This window comes from Falco rusticolus, chromosome 17 (genome assembly GCF_015220075.1).
Source record: "Falco rusticolus isolate bFalRus1 chromosome 17, bFalRus1.pri, whole genome shotgun sequence".
Lineage (NCBI taxonomy): Eukaryota > Metazoa > Chordata > Aves > Falconiformes > Falconidae > Falco > Falco rusticolus.
In genome coordinates, this window is record NC_051203.1 from 528424 (window position 1) to 543711 (window position 15288).

General features: G+C 42.6%; 1 protein-coding gene across 3 annotated transcripts in view; it reads left to right on the top strand.

Annotated features, from left to right (window-relative positions):
* KDM5B (lysine demethylase 5B) overlaps positions 1–15288 on the top strand; it is a 55375-nt gene that overhangs the window by 34418 nt on the left and 5669 nt on the right. For all 3 annotated transcript variants that reach the window (XR_005107856.1, XM_037410275.1, XM_037410276.1), the window contains 10 exons: positions 1473–1667; positions 2069–2250; positions 2878–3002; positions 3327–3477; positions 5126–5240; positions 7247–7602; positions 8746–8884; positions 11299–11478; positions 12313–12471; positions 14115–14600. Coding sequence is in view for 2 of the 3 variants with exons in the window: in XM_037410275.1 (XP_037266172.1) it covers positions 1473–1667; positions 2069–2250; positions 2878–3002; positions 3327–3477; positions 5126–5240; positions 7247–7602; positions 8746–8884; positions 11299–11478; positions 12313–12471; positions 14115–14600 (2088 nt within the window). In the remaining variant the exon portion in view is untranslated. The remainder of the gene's footprint in view (positions 1–1472; positions 1668–2068; positions 2251–2877; positions 3003–3326; positions 3478–5125; positions 5241–7246; positions 7603–8745; positions 8885–11298; positions 11479–12312; positions 12472–14114; positions 14601–15288) is intronic.

Consider the following 15288-nt stretch of genomic DNA (forward strand, 5'->3'; position numbering starts at 1 on the left):
CCTAGAATATGAGAAGCACCACTGCTCCTAGAATCTACTCTTTTTGTGTCCCCAAATTCCATTTAAATCATCAAGAGCTGGAATGGGATTTTTCTGTTCATTGCACTGGGATTTTTCTGGGAGGTGCTTTCTAGAGCTGAAAAACAAAGCCAACTTGGACTTCTTTTCTACTTTCCCTTCTGTGATTAAACTGGATGACACATTTAAACACCCATTAAAAAAAAAACAATTAAAGACTTTGATAGTCTTCTTGGGGAGAAAATAATAATTGCAACTGATGTGAGTACATCCTCTTGGATAGCAGAGGTCCTGTAGGTTTTTAGGGAAGAATACTTAATGAGAAGGGAACAGAACATTTTTGTGTTCAAACAAGAGGTTTACAGACCAGTACTTTATTTCCAGTAACCTTCACTCAGCCCATTGAAACAACAGAGGCAGGCACACATGACACTTGTTAGGTTATAATAATTTATGAAGGTTTTTGTCTTTTTTCTTAAGTAAAAACAAATGGAGGGTAGTTGCTCCAAATTTACAAGTAATCATTTCTCCTTCCCAGCAAATTTGTCCAACACAGTGTTGCCTGATCTTAGAAAGATCCTTTGAAGCTACTGATATTTCAGATTACTCCTCTTCTGTTCCCCCCCCCCCCTCCAAGAACAGTCTTAGCTATTTGTAAAAGTAGCCCATCTAAAAATGTTGCTAGATTTAGAAAACATCACTTAGAAGTAGATGACTAAAACTGGAGGGAAGCTTTTTGCATTGCGACTGTGTTCAGATATCAGTTGGTTTGGTTTTGCTTTTCCTCTTGTCCTTCCATGAATTTCATACTGGACTCACACGTAACCTCGTTGTAACCTGAGCATCGCTATCCACTTGGCCAGTGACAGCCTTAAAGTAAAGCTAGGAGTAACCTGCCCAGCTCAGAATTAATTGTTCACGCTGCCTGGGGCTAGTTAGGGACTCTAATGGTTCATGGAGTCAGCAGTCTCTCCTGCTGCAGCGTAGTTCATGTCCTACATAAACCAGCCATATCATTTGAGAAGGTCCAGCGTGCCCTGCAACTGCCTTCAGGGCATCCCTCCCGGTAAGAAGGGGCAAGTGTCTGTACTCTTCCCTTTGACGCTTCCCCAGCTTCTGTGTGTTCTGAGCTTGGGTATTCTTGAGATTGCCGTGGTTTAGTGACTTCGTTCCCCTGACCTGTGGTCTCTTTGGACCGTGTGTTCCCCCCATGAACCCAGCGAAACAGCCTGCATCCACAGTGCTGCTGTAACGGAGCTGTACACCGGCCTGCTTGACAAGAACTCAAGAGTCTTGATTTCTCCGGTTTTACATTCTGAACTATGAATTTGTTGCTAGAAGGTTTTGTCTTGGGCCTTTCATTTGGATAGTTTTTGCTCAGTAGAAAAAAAAGTTAAGTGTCTTAATGTAATTTTCAAAATAACTCTTCATTTATTTCACGGTTTTCCGTGCAGTTACCTTTGGGTCGCCAGTGTGTGGAACATTACCGTCTGCTAAACCGTTACTGTGTGTTTTCTCATGACGAGATGATCTGTAAAATGGCTTCCAAAGCAGATGTTCTTGATGTTGTGGTAGCATCTACAGTTCAGAAAGACATGGCTATTATGATTGAAGATGAGAAGAGGTTGCGTGAGAAGGTTGATAAACTGGTGAGTTGTAGGAAATAATATTGTAATGAATGATGGAAAGAGTGGTGTGAAAACACGCTGGCACTTGTGCTGTGTTGTCAATAGAGCTCTGTGTAGTACCTTCCTGAGTAGCATTGTTGATTTTAGAGAGACCACTTGGGTAAAGAATCATTCGTTGTGCATCCTGTGTTATCATATGCCTTTTAATATTGTTCAGAATGTCTCTTTTAAAGTAATGATTCTTCTTCCAGTAAGTTAGTCAGAATAGCTGATTTTTCATTAACCAAGATTTCTGTCTATCTGGTTTTAATATCTTATTTCTAAACTTCGTTATTCCTTTAATGAATTTAGCTTCTGATGTTTTAGCTTGAAATAATCACCTCTTCATTAGACTTTGAAGTGATGTAACCGACTCTTTGCAGGGAGTGACTGACTCGGAGAGAGTGGCTTTTGAGCTGTTCCCTGATGATGAGCGGCAGTGCTTAAAGTGTAAAACCACCTGTTTCATGTCTGCTGTTTATTGTCCCTGTAAACCTGGATTATTGGTATGCTTGTACCATGTTGAGGATCTCTGTTCCTGTCCCACCTACAAATATAAATTGGGGTAAGCTTTAGATGGCAAACAATACTGTGTTCTGGAGATATTTATGGTATGTGTAGATATTGCAGTAGTCTAGTGCCTGCTTTGTAATGGTGCTAGTCCTGGTATGCTGTTTTTCTCAGTCCTTTGCAAATATAGTGCCCCCAAAACAAAGTGCCTTTTTTTCCCGCTCATGTACAAAGACTTCCTTTCCAGCATTCAGCTCTTCTTGCTCTGTAATAGCAGATGTTGCTGCATAAGTTAGTTTGCTTTTTTATTTGTAGCAGCAAGGTCATCATCCCTTACATCCAGTCTTTGCTGAGTAGTATTTTTAGCTTTTGTTAGCTTTCCTTCCTGTTGTCATCTTTCCTTTCCTGTTGTTTGTTTCGTCTTTGTTATACATGAATGTAGCTTGTCCTAAGAATTTCACAGTTGTTTCCATTGTAATGCTGAAATTGCTTTTTGAAGCAATTGCAACATTGCAGTTGTCTTAGGAGGAACGTGGTGTGCTTGTAGGTCTCAATTACATAACCCTGGGTGCGTAGTAGATGGTTTGTGTTTTATGGGTCAGTACATCTTGATGCCTCTCCCTTCCACCCCCCTGCTCCCCCTGGTTTTTGCTGAAGAGCTTGAATTCTGTGCTGCTTGCAGGTACCGCTATACCCTGGAGGAACTCTATCCAATGATGAACGCGCTGAAGATGCGTGCAGAGTCATACAACGAATGGGCTTCCAATGTTAACGAAGCTCTGGAAGCAAAAATTAACAATAAAAAAAGTAAGTATCTTTTTTGTCTGCAATGTGTAATTTTAAATGGCTAATTTTTCATTTTTTAGTTTCTGAACCTTAACAACTTTTGTCTTATGTGACGCTCAAAAGAAATCATATATTTTACTTTAAAACATGGAATTGTATTTTAGCTGTTATAGTCCCAGAAATTATGCTAAGCTGTCCCTGCGTGAGAAGATTGTAGATCACTTTGACACAAAATATAACTGAAGTTGAAATAGAAATATATGTAATATGTTGTGTTATTCAGCTGTACCATTTAAAATCCATCACAAAGGGAGACTTTTGTTAATTTAGTATCTTTCCCAAAAGGTCTCATCAGTTTTAAGGCTTTGATAGAAGAATCAGAAATGAAAAAGTTTCCAGACAATGATCTACTGCGACACCTCAGACTGGTTACACAGGATGCAGACAAATGTGCCTCAGTTGCACAGCAGCTGCTTAATGGCAAAAGGCAAACCAGGTAAATGTTCCTGTACGTGTTTGCAACACGATGGCGTCACTGAAGATGGATGCCAGTGGCCAGTGATAGATGCTGATGTTCTGTAAGACTTAAAAAATGAAAGTAATCTTTTTGTCTTCTCAAGAGAGCCATCTTTTACAGGGAGATTCACCTTTACTACATGTAACAAGTTAAGCATCCTGAGCTTTCAGTCTCCTCTTCCTCTCTGTTTGACAGTGGGGCAGTAAATCCATTCTAATGTTACCCAAATGGAAAAATTGGAGTGGTATTTGCAGACAAAGTAACACCCAACAAGATACAGTCCACTTGTCTTTGTGGCATGGGGACTGAAAATCTGTCAGTGGTGCATATGGCATTATATTCATTACACTTCATGCCTTGTGGAAAAGTGTCTTAACCTCCTGAGCCGATGATGATGGGAATACTGGAAGGGAACAGTATGACAGCAGGACAGGTACAAAGGGATATTTTCCCTATCCATCCCCTTCCTCCTCCAAGCCTCGGGATACCTTTTCTGCTGCTTACAGTCTGCAAGAGTTTAGAGACCTTGTGCTTGGAGATCTTTGCCATCAATAACCCTGAATGGACATGAGCTTTTCTCCTGCAAATGCTGGTTTTTTTTTTTTTTTAGGCTTGTGTAATTTCTGGTTATCAAAAACATCTTGTGACAGGCAATGTTGCAATTAAGGGGTGTGTGTCTATATGTATATGTACATAAATACTAATTTATTTTTAAAACTTGTGCCTCTTCCTGGAAGATACTGCAGAACTTCCACAAAAAATAGTAAAGCTTTGTAGAACGTAAAGCAGCCTGTGTTTTACCTGAGACTTTGAAGTAATATTTTGTTCAGCTTGCTATGGATTTTGGAACTCCTAATGTGATCTTACATATTCTTTAAAAACACCTATTTTTAACACAGAATGGTAAATTAAAATTTATTTTGTAGTGTTCGCATTCCAGTCATGCTGGCATATCCTGCTGGCATGTTGTTTTCCTCTTTTGTTTAAATGACATATTGTGGATGAAATTGGAGCCAGCGTTGTATGAGACTTTTTTCCTTTTCTATCCAAGATTCTCAGACCTAGTTAATATTGGCTTGAGTTTAGAGATGTTTTTAATATTAGCCGATTTGTTAACACTTATAAGCCACTCATTTGATGCAAAGCTTTTAGATAAAAATGAGAATGATGATTTCAGCGTAAAGAGGATTTTTCAGAAGTGCCTACACGACCTGTAAATATAAAACCCATTCAAAATTGGGATTTGTTCCCTTTTGCTATGGGCATGGGGAGAGCTTACTACAATAGCTGTTGCAACATTACTGAATAGTTTATCCACAATTGCTTTGTGTTCTGGAAAAAAGCCTAATTTTATTCCATAATAACCAGTGCTCTTCCAAGGCTGAGTAGATGTTCCAGAATACTATTTAATATGAAAGAGTATTTTCAACAATAGCTTATTCTGCTGTAGCTAACTGAAGTTTTCCCATGTATGTAAAGCCCCAGGCTGCTTGGATGCTTTTGAATATTCTATTATTTGTGAGTAAAGCTTGAGTTACAAAAAATTGTAAGCAGATGTTTGAGAGGTTTGGATTTTATTTTATTTCCTTAGTGGCATCAGACAAAGCTGAATTGTGTGTAATTGCAGGTACCGCTCTGGAGGAGGAAAGTGTCAAAATCAACTGACTGTGAATGAGCTCCGGTTGTTCGTGAGGCAGCTGTATGCTCTGCCCTGCGTCCTCAGTCAGACACCCTTACTGAAGGTAACTGGGAAAGCTCTAGGGGAAGGAACGTGAGCGTTTGTCACAGGATCAGTGCAGTGCAAACACATCGCTATCTTAGTGTTTACTCCAAGAATAAATACGTTCAAACTGGCAGGCCTGGGTAACTTGGGCGCAAGTTGCTTAAGAATGGAGCTGTCTGACCTGCCAGGGTTCATGGTTAGCAGATTTTTATACCACACGGGGGAATCAAAATGCTCATGTTGTACAAAGTAATGTGAAAGAAACAGCAGGATGACCTGGGTAACTACAGATTAAAAATTTGGGGTCAGTTAACTAGTCTGCTCTTAAGAATGAAGCTGTGTTTATCTGAGAATGTTCAAAACTCCATAATGCTCTGAGGGACAGTTCTCCCATTCACATTGCTTTCCTTCTTTGTTCATCCAGAATCAGCTTTCTCATAGCCTTGTAATTAGAGACTTCCTCATGCTATCAACCCGCTCCAGGAAGCAACGCTGATAACCCTAGCCAAAGCTACCAGCCTAGGCTACCGAAATGCTTGTTCTAGCAGCCTGCTGCTGATGGGGAGGCAGATCGCTTTGTCTCCCACGACCATCAGCTAATGCTGATTATTTGCTCACCAGATGGTCGACCCTCAGACAAGTTGAAAGTAATTCAAGATTTGGTTTCAGAATTTGCCAAAATGTTGCGTATCATACCGAGAGGTGATTAAAAAACAAACAACAAGAAGGAAACAAACCCACCCCCCAGATTCTGGGCAGCTGCAGTTCCTGTCTTAAAGGCTTTGCATATTTGGGACTCTCAGAACCAGGAGATGCAGGGACCAGCTCCTGAACTATTTCCTAAGTGACCAGACAGTATTGTGCGACTTTGAATCAGAATAGGCCAGTTCAGCTCAGCTTTATGACTCTTGATTTTGAAGCTTTATCAGAGCTGGAATATTTGAATCAGAGTTTATGTAATCCTATTTACAGTGATTTGTTTATAGCATTGTAACTCTGAAGTTATCTTACTATTTAAAAAGCAGAAGTTGAGAAATGCCAGACATGCAAATAGTTCTCCATCTGGCATTCTTGAACAGGGAAATATCAAACACATATGGTCATTCTTTTATATCCTTCTCAACAATCCTAAATTATATATAGTCATGCAAATTAGGCTGTTAATATAAATGACCAACGGTTACTGGCGATCAGTTCACAATTTAATGTATCTCTAAAAAGGCTTTACTTCCGTTATGGGTGAGATTGCCTACCCTGGCAAACAACCTCGTTGGCAAAATACCAAGATGTCAGCTGTGAAGGGAGAATGTGCTGCTGGAATAGCATTTCAGGCAGTACTAGGAGCGTTGGGCAGGATGACTACATACAGGATCAGTCCAGCCTTTGCAGTGAGGTTACTCTGGCTTTCCATTATCCTGGGTGAAATGCAGACAGCCACTGAGGTACATTTTGAGGGTAATTAGCTGTTGAACATACGGAGAGAGAAAGAGAGGAGTTGCACTGCATGGAAGGGTAAAATGCCTGTGGCTTACTGGGACTATGTGGTCTAGCTCAAAAACCTTAATAACACAGCGGAAACAAACCCCAGAAGCTCCATGCCCTTCCCAGCGTTCTTCAAAGCTGCCTTAACCTTAAGCTTGATGTTCTTCAGCCGCCTTAACCACGCCAGAACAAAGCCAGAAAACAGCACTGATGAAACACTTAAAATTTCCCTTGGGATCCTTGCTATTTTTGAGACCTCTTTTTGACACCTGTCTTTTAGTTCAAAGGAGTTTGGAGTGGAATTCCCTTGTCTGATGATCCTCAAGCTTGTGGACACATTATGTATGAGGAGATGCTGATACACTGTGTGTTGAAGACACAGTGTCATGATTTCAGTGTCATGATAATTTGCCATGCGCATGGTGTGCGTGTGTGGTGTTTGCCAGGAGGCTTGCACTTAAATGTTTAAGCTTGCACTTAAATGTTTGAAGAGATTTGTCAGTGGGTTTTCTTTTGATTTATTGTTGTATTTGCATATTTCAGGATCTTCTTGACCGTGTGGAAGCTTTTCAACAGCAAAGCCAAAAACTCCTTTCTGAAGAAATGCCTAGTGCTGCAGAACTTCAGGAGCTGTTGGATGTCAGCTTTGACTTTGACGTTGATCTACCCCAACTAGCTGAGTTGCGGATACGTCTGGAACAGGCACGCTGGCTCGAGGACGTGCAGCTGGCTTCCTCGGACCAAAACTCTCTCACTCTAGATGATATGAGGCGTCTTATAGACTCAGGTGTTGGACTTGCTCCCTACCCAGCAGTTGAGAAAGCAATGGCGAAGCTGCAGGAGCTCCTTACTGTATCTGAACACTGGGATGACAAAGCCAGAAATCTGATAAAGGCCAGGTAGAAGCTAAATCTTAGTGTTACGTTTTGTAGTTCTGTAAGCTGTTCGAGATGGAAATAGTTGGCTTTACATCTGAAGGGGCTCTCTTTTGATCATCCAGTTCATAACGTGAAAGCAAAACTTGTGCTGTCCAGAAGGGAAAGGGATAGAGAAGGGGCATGAGTGACAGAGCAATTTTAAACGTTGGTGTTGGCTTGCAGCGCTTGTGGTTCTCCACTGTCACTGTGCAAGTTCTCCTTTTGCTACGAGGGAGGGTTTTAAAACACCTCTCCATTCCTTTCAATCTCCTTCCCTCCCCCAGTGTCAGACTGGAGGATGCATGTCCCGATAGAGCGTAGATGTATACCACCAACCGGTAAAATTTTACTGCATAGACTGTTTCTAACATGGAGGAGATTTCTTCCAGGTTAGTTGGTGCAGGAGAGAAGGAAGTAAGCCAAATACATCTGTTCTGAGAAAAATCTTCTTGCTCATTGCTTTGACCTTCTGATTTACAAAGTAAAATGGGGGAGAGCGCACTCTGCTTCAAGTTTAGAAAGGTGGCACAAACTTGTATGCAAGGCTTCTTCCCACAGAATTAATAGGTTTTTTTTAAAATTCCTCCCCCCCAGCCTCATAATTGTGAAAGCATTTGAGTGTTCCTTACCCATTAGTAACTATACAGTTTTAAACTGGTAACTACATAGAGCATAAAACTGGAATAAGCTTGGGTTTAACCTGCAAAATGGAGATTCAGTTGTGTTTGTACCTTTCTAAAATGTCAGAATCAAATGGTGAAATACAGAACGGCCATCCTCAGGTATTTTTTTAACCTTCTAATATAACATCTCTGAGCTGGTGCTGCTTAAGGGCTCAGCGTGCATTTGAGGATCCAAGATTCTATTACTCAGAAGTTTAATAAATGTTAAATCTCCCTTAAGCCCGAATGTTTGAATATTTCTAGTTACAGTCTATGGCAAGCAAATACACATTTTTTAAAAGCATACCTGCATTACGGATGCCCTGGTTGTACAGTATGTGTCTCTAGTACTGGACATAATGTCATTTTTTGGTATAACCCTTAGGTTTTAATAAGCCCTGTGAGTGGAAGAACCCTCACTGTATTGCAGTGCTTTACATTCTGAGATGTTTTGTTTACACAGACCACGCCAGTCACTGAGCAGTCTTGTAGCAGCAGTGAAAGAAATAGAGGAGATCCCAGCCTATCTCCCAAATGGTGTTGCACTGAAGGATGCGGTACAGAAGGCCAAAGACTGGCTGCAGGAGGTGGAAGCTTTGCAGGTACGTAAAGTGTGCTCTGAGGGAGCCCCTGGCGTGTTAACAGAGCCACGCTGCGCTCTGTTGTGTGCCCTTGGTGCTTCAGTGTCACGCTGGATTAAGAGCGCTTGATCTGTAACATCTATTGCCTGAGTCATGGTGCAGTTATGCTGTTGTGAATGCTGTTCTTTTTGGTTTCTGGTCCTGATTTGTATTCTTGCACCTTTGCAATTAACTGACTGCAATAAATCTATAAAGGAACTATTAACAAAAATCTGAAGTTAAAAAGACATTATGTTAGGGAACTTTACCTTAAGGTAAGCTTTGCTCAGTCGCTTAGTAACAGTTACCTGGTAATCGTGTTTTTGTGTGCCATTCTGCATCTTGCTCCACTCCTGTAACAGATAGTATGCAGCAGGTGACACACAGTTCTGCTTGCTGACTCCTGAATAAACAACCCCCCTGAAATATGTCAAAGTCAGCAATAGTATTTTTTCACAGCCTTCATTTGCTTGACTAAACAAATAACCTTCCTCTAGCATCTGCTAAAGAAAAGCAACAAACCCACAGATTTCCTGATCCAGGAATATTCCTCATCAGACAAGTCTCCTGTCCTTGTATTTTCTCCAGTTTTGAATGCACCTTTCTGGAGCGTATCTCATGTACTGTACTGCAGGTAGTGTCACGCCAAGGTTGGATGACACAAGGACATTAATACTTTCTGGTGGCGGAATTGCCTCTTCTGAGGCCCCATAGAATTAATTTGCTGTTTCCACATCTGTATCGTTAGTGATGTTTCAGACATCCTGTGATTGAGAGGTATTGTTAGCCATTGAGCATGGCCAGTCTCAAGGCTGTTTCTTGTTCTGCTGCTGTATGGGTCAGCCTTTGATTTCATAGGTTAAAATACTTGTAATTTTGCAGTAGTTCTGTCTGAATTTTGAGGTGGAAGTTACTTGATTTCTTCCTTCTCTCTTCCCTCCATCCTCTTCTACTTTTAAGGTTCCTTCCAGCTTTCTGTGATTTCCATTTCCATGGTCACAAGTCTGAAATAAGTCTTCAACTCCGCAAAAAGTTGATGGCAGAGAATGAAAACAGGAGCCTGATAAAGACCTGTACGGGTTTTCACCTTGGCTCCTGGCACTTCCCAATCAATTTTTTTCTTTCTCTTTTTAACTTTCAGACAGTGTTATCTCTGGATCCAGTTTCCTTTACCCTTTTTTTAGGTTCTTTGCTTCTTTCACAGTTCAATGGCATCTTAACTCTCCCCTCTTCTCTCTTCCCACTTCCCCCCATGTCAGCACGATTGCTCGTGCAACTGGACACTGCACTAGTTCAAGCCCAAGTGAGTAAACGTAGCCTGGGCCTGACCCTTGGAAGTGTTTGTGGCTCAGCCTCGTGTGCACCCGAGCCAGGGATCAGTGGGATGCACAGTTTGGGAGGGGGTGCAACAGGGATAGCCCTGATTCGCATTTGGATATAAGTTGCCAAATATTTTTCTTGTATTTTAGGTTGTCCTCATGTTTTTTCCAGAAAGTAAATTCCCATCTGCCTTACTAGGATTTGCGGACCTATCTGACCTAAATTATTTTAATAAACTCCTTTTGAGTTCAAGAGGCTTTTATTAAAAACAGTAGTTTTCCTGGGCTTCAAAATTTTGAAGAAATAAAGTCCATGTAATACTAGCGTTTGTTTGAGGGCTATCTTGAGAGGATTTAAGCGAATTGTTCTTGGCATTTGCTAATTTCTTGGTTTGGATTCTGAAATGCTGCCTCCTGAATATGGAAAAATGTGTCTGTATGTGCCAAGAATTTTTGCTTTGGTTCTGCGAGGATTTTAGTAAATGCCCACAGCTGTTGTGACTTGTAGGCAGGTCTTGGTATCAGTGCTTTGAGGTTCGCTGCTGGAGATGCTGGGATTGTTGGGGATGAATAGTTCCGGAGTCCCATGTCACTGCCTGTTGCAGAAATTCCCTCTGGGTGCTGCGTGGCTGCCGGGCTCCTGGTGGCTGGGCTGCCTTAGGCACACGCAGCTGGGCGAGCCAACATCTCGCCTTCAAACCCACCGTGCGTCCTTGAGATGGTTCCTTGCTCTTGGCGTGTGGCAGGGGTGGGGTTAGACTTGCCTTCTGGGCCTATTTCAAAATTATTTTGATTTTACGTTGCAAATGCAGATTGTTAGATTGGAGGTCTGCTTACACTGTTGGCTCTCATGTGCTGCCCACCCCCCCCCCCCCCCCCCCACGTGTTCTATTAGTTTTCTCTGTCCTTAAGCACAGAATGAGAAGCACGAGTCTTAGGATGACGGCTGTGGAAGTGACCAAAGTGTCTGTTTGCTTTTACAAGCTCTACCTTTAGTTAATCGAAATGACTTGCTGGGATTCAAGGAAGTGGTATGTTTTATACACATCAGATATTTCTTAATTTCTAATCAAACAGGTCGGAGGACGTGTGCCTGTACTGGACACGCTAGCAGAGCTTGTCGTGAGAGGCCGGTCTATTCCGGTGCATCTGGACTACCTGCCGAGGCTGGAGTCCTTGGTGTCAGAAGTTCAAGCGTGGAAGGAGTGTGCAGCTAACACGTTTCTGTGCGAGAACTCCCCTTACTCACTTTTGGAGGTAAGACTTCTCGGCTCTGGAGAAAACCATCCATACCACCGCAAAAGCACATCAGAGTTACAGTATTAACTCGTGATGTAGCAGTAAATATAAAGTATATTTGCAGGACTGCTTTAGGATTACCTTACTAGTTTTAACATAATTTTTCTTAGGTTGACGTATACTTTTAATGATCATTTTACTTGTAAAATGCTTAAGATTTAGCTATACTTCTCTGTTCTTTTTAATCAGCGGCTAACGAGAGCATGCTGTGCCACAATTTTACATTTTCAGTATGAATTTGGGAGTATTGACATTTGGCACTGAATCTCCTTCAGTGCGTCAGGCTGCAGCCACGGAGCGTAGGTCCCAGGCCACTGTGGGTGTAGCTGTGTAAGGGTGAGCCTGTAGCTGCCTTGGCTGGCCCTCTGGGCTGTGCTGCTCTGAGTGAGCAGCTTCCTGAGCAATCCACACTCTCCAGGCTACGCTGAGCCCCCCTTACACCCCCAGCCCTCCTCTCTCCGTTAGGACAGACAGGAGTGCAGGGCAGCCCCTGGATCCTCTGCTGTTTGCCAGGGCTTCCAGCTTGAGTCACACGGAGGCTGTTCAGTGTATTGGCTGTCTGTACGCCAGCACCCTGAGTGAAACGTGGAGGTCTTTGTGATCTGCTGTTTTATAAAATTGAATCTTTAACCTCTCCCCATCTTCCAGATAACCTCATCCTAGTCCCCCAGACCTTTGGTGGAAGAAACAGCAGGAATCCCTGTTCTAATCAGTCATGGCTGTCCCTAGGGCAGGATGAATGCATCCAAAATGTTGCAGGCAACATTTGATGGAGGCTTTTCTCTCCATCAGGTGTTATGTCCCCGGTGTGATATTGGAATACTGAATCTGAAGAGAAAGCAGAAGAAGCTGAAGGAGCCCGTGCCAAGTGGAAAGAAGAAAAGTGCTAAGCTAGAGACTCTGAGTGACTTAGAAAGAGCGCTCTCTGAGAGCAAAGATACTGCATCTGCGGTATGTGCTTTAAGCTTTTTTTTTTTTTTGACCTGGAGTTTCTTCTCAGTTCTTTAAATCTTTGTTTATGTTTGCCTCTCATGTAGAAATGTTACCTCCCACTCTTTTCTGCTTGCTGGGCTGTTGTGCAGAAGGACTTCTTCCACCATGCTTTTCTGTGCTTGCTTTAGACTTCCCAAAATTGCTTTTAGTGGAAAAAATTCGTTGCCTTTGTGCATGAAGTAGCCTTACAGTTTACCAGGCAATGCCTGCAGGCTAACAAAGCATAGGCAAATAAAAAATTGAGATCTATTTTCCACCACCATACCAAAACCTTATTAAAGATAGGATAGGGGTTTCCCAAGTCTAATCCTTTCAAAGAACACAATAACCCAATGCCATTTATAATTAAAACAAACACCATAAATAATTAAAGAAAACCTCATGCATTATGGAGTCAATAAAACACTAGTTCTGGATGATGCAGACTTTGGTGGTGGTGTAGTGCTTCATCCCAAAAGACCTATTTCAGAGCCTTCACCATGGTCAGATTAAACAATGTCCCATGATTAACAAGGAGCACCAGACCAGGTGGGGTTTGAAGTGTGGGACATTTAAGTTTTAACCTCCAGAAACTGCTTGAATCCTGTAGGTTCAGTGCTTGGTTTTGGCCTCCCTTGTCTGAAAAGCCAGACTTCCAGACTGTGTCCCTGTGAGTGATGTATGGAGAAGAGACCGGGTCCCTTGAACCACACACCCTTCTTCTCTGATTAGACAGTATTTCATTAAGGGTTGGGGTATTGAAAGAGAAGGACACTCACATGGACTGCACCCAGGAAAATGCATTCATTTAGTGTGGCAGGTTTTGCTTCTGACATGTGAGGGGAAGAGGAATCTCCTTACGGTGAAGGTTTGGATGCTTTCCCAGCCCAGTGCTGTAGCTGCAGGGCTCGGCACCTGCAGCAGTTCCATAAAAGCTATTGACCTTCATGAAACTGAACTATATTGCTATCTTCAATAGCAGCTAATGCGAAAGAGTCCTGAAAAAAAGGATCATGAGCAGGTGCAGAAAGGGCAAATGCCACATTCAGGGGTACACCTGAATTTCACAGGGTGGTTACAAACCCCAGAGTGAGCACACAGGTCAGGGTACAGCCCGATGCACTTGGGGAGTGCAAGGTGGGTATCAAGAGATGCATTTGACCTTCTGAAAACTGCCCAGCTGTGTTTTAAGGTTATACGGTGTCAGGCTACATACTTGAGAGACGTTGTTCACAGAGAAGTACCTGCAAGCCAAATCTGTACTTGTTTCAGAATTTAAGCTGCTTTAATATGAAGGTAATGTTTTTGTAGTACAAAACACAAAGGATTTGGAACAGAGAGGAAGGAGGGAGGGAGGAGGTTACTTTTTGCAAAGGAATGAGCTTTGTATTTCAGCCTGATGAGAAAATGGAAGGAGACTGAAGTCATGTTGCTGCACGTTCTCATAACAGCTTTGCTTCAAACATTCAAAGCCTTGAAAGGCATATGGGGGTGAGGAGCTCCTCAAAGATCTGAAATACTCCCTGGTGTATTTTAAAGAGTGTGATTGTGCAGCGGTCACCCTGCTTCTAATGAGTGATGTTCCTTTTGAGTTACGCTCCTTTCTTTGAACTCCCTTTTAGATGGCTACGCTTGGGGAAGCCCGATTGAAGGAGATGGAAGCGTTGCGTTCTCTGCGAGCAGTAAACGAATTGAAGGTGCTGTCTAGTGAAGAGGATGCAGAACTGAAAGTCTGTCTGTGCCAGGAGGAGCCGGCTGCTCCCATGATACAGTGTGAACTCTGCAGAGGGTTCTTCCATACCGGCTGCGTTTCTGTGCCCAACGTTTTGCAGGGACCTCGTGTGTGGCTCTGTCCACACTGTCATCGATCAGAAAAGCCACCTTTAGAAAAGATCTTGCCATTGCTGGCCTCCTTGCAGCGTATCCGTGTGAGGCTTCCCGAGGGGGATGCCTTACGGTATATGATCGAGAGAACTGTGAACTGGCAGCACAGAGCGCAACAAATGTTATATTCAGGGAATCTAAAACTCATACAAGACAAAGTTGGCTCAGGATTATTGTACAACAGATGGCAAGCCACAGCAGGCCAGTTGCCAGAGACAAACAAGGTGAGGCTGAGCTGCATTTCCTTGCAGCGGGTGGTGTGCGGTCAGCGAGAACAGTCTCTAACACCTCTCTGAGCTCGTGGCGCCCATATACAAACACTGGCAAGGCAGGCTGTTTGTGTGTCACTTTACTGATATGAGGAGTTTGGGTTCTGCCGTGACAGCCAGGGTATGAGTGTCCTCCAGCAACAGCTTCATGTTCTCCTGCTGCTGGAGTCCTGGGAACAATGACTCCTGAAGGGCCTATTTCCCCTTCTCCTCCCAGCTCCTGCACTCTCAAGTGATGCTATTAATGACAGCTGCTGAAGTATTGTTTCTGGAGTGCTTAGTATTCAATTAGTCTTTATATTCTGTTTTTACAAGTATTTCAATATAGTGTTAAATCTTCAGAATTAGTAACAGAGGCACGAACTGTCCAGTCTGTTACCAGCTTAGCTCTCAGATGAGGTGGTTTTCAACAGGGTATTTTCATCCATTACTGCTCCTCCTCTTATCACTTACACTACAACTCCCAAGCTGAATATTTTGCTAACATTACTGAGTTAAGCTACAGCAACAGTTTCAGATGTGGTCATGAGGGAGTTTCACATGTCCTCCAGTAAAGACCTTTCAGCAAAAAGCGTGGGGAAAGTGGGAAATGGGTTAAGCATTTCTAGCTTTCATGAGATGATAAATGCAGAAAAAATCTGAG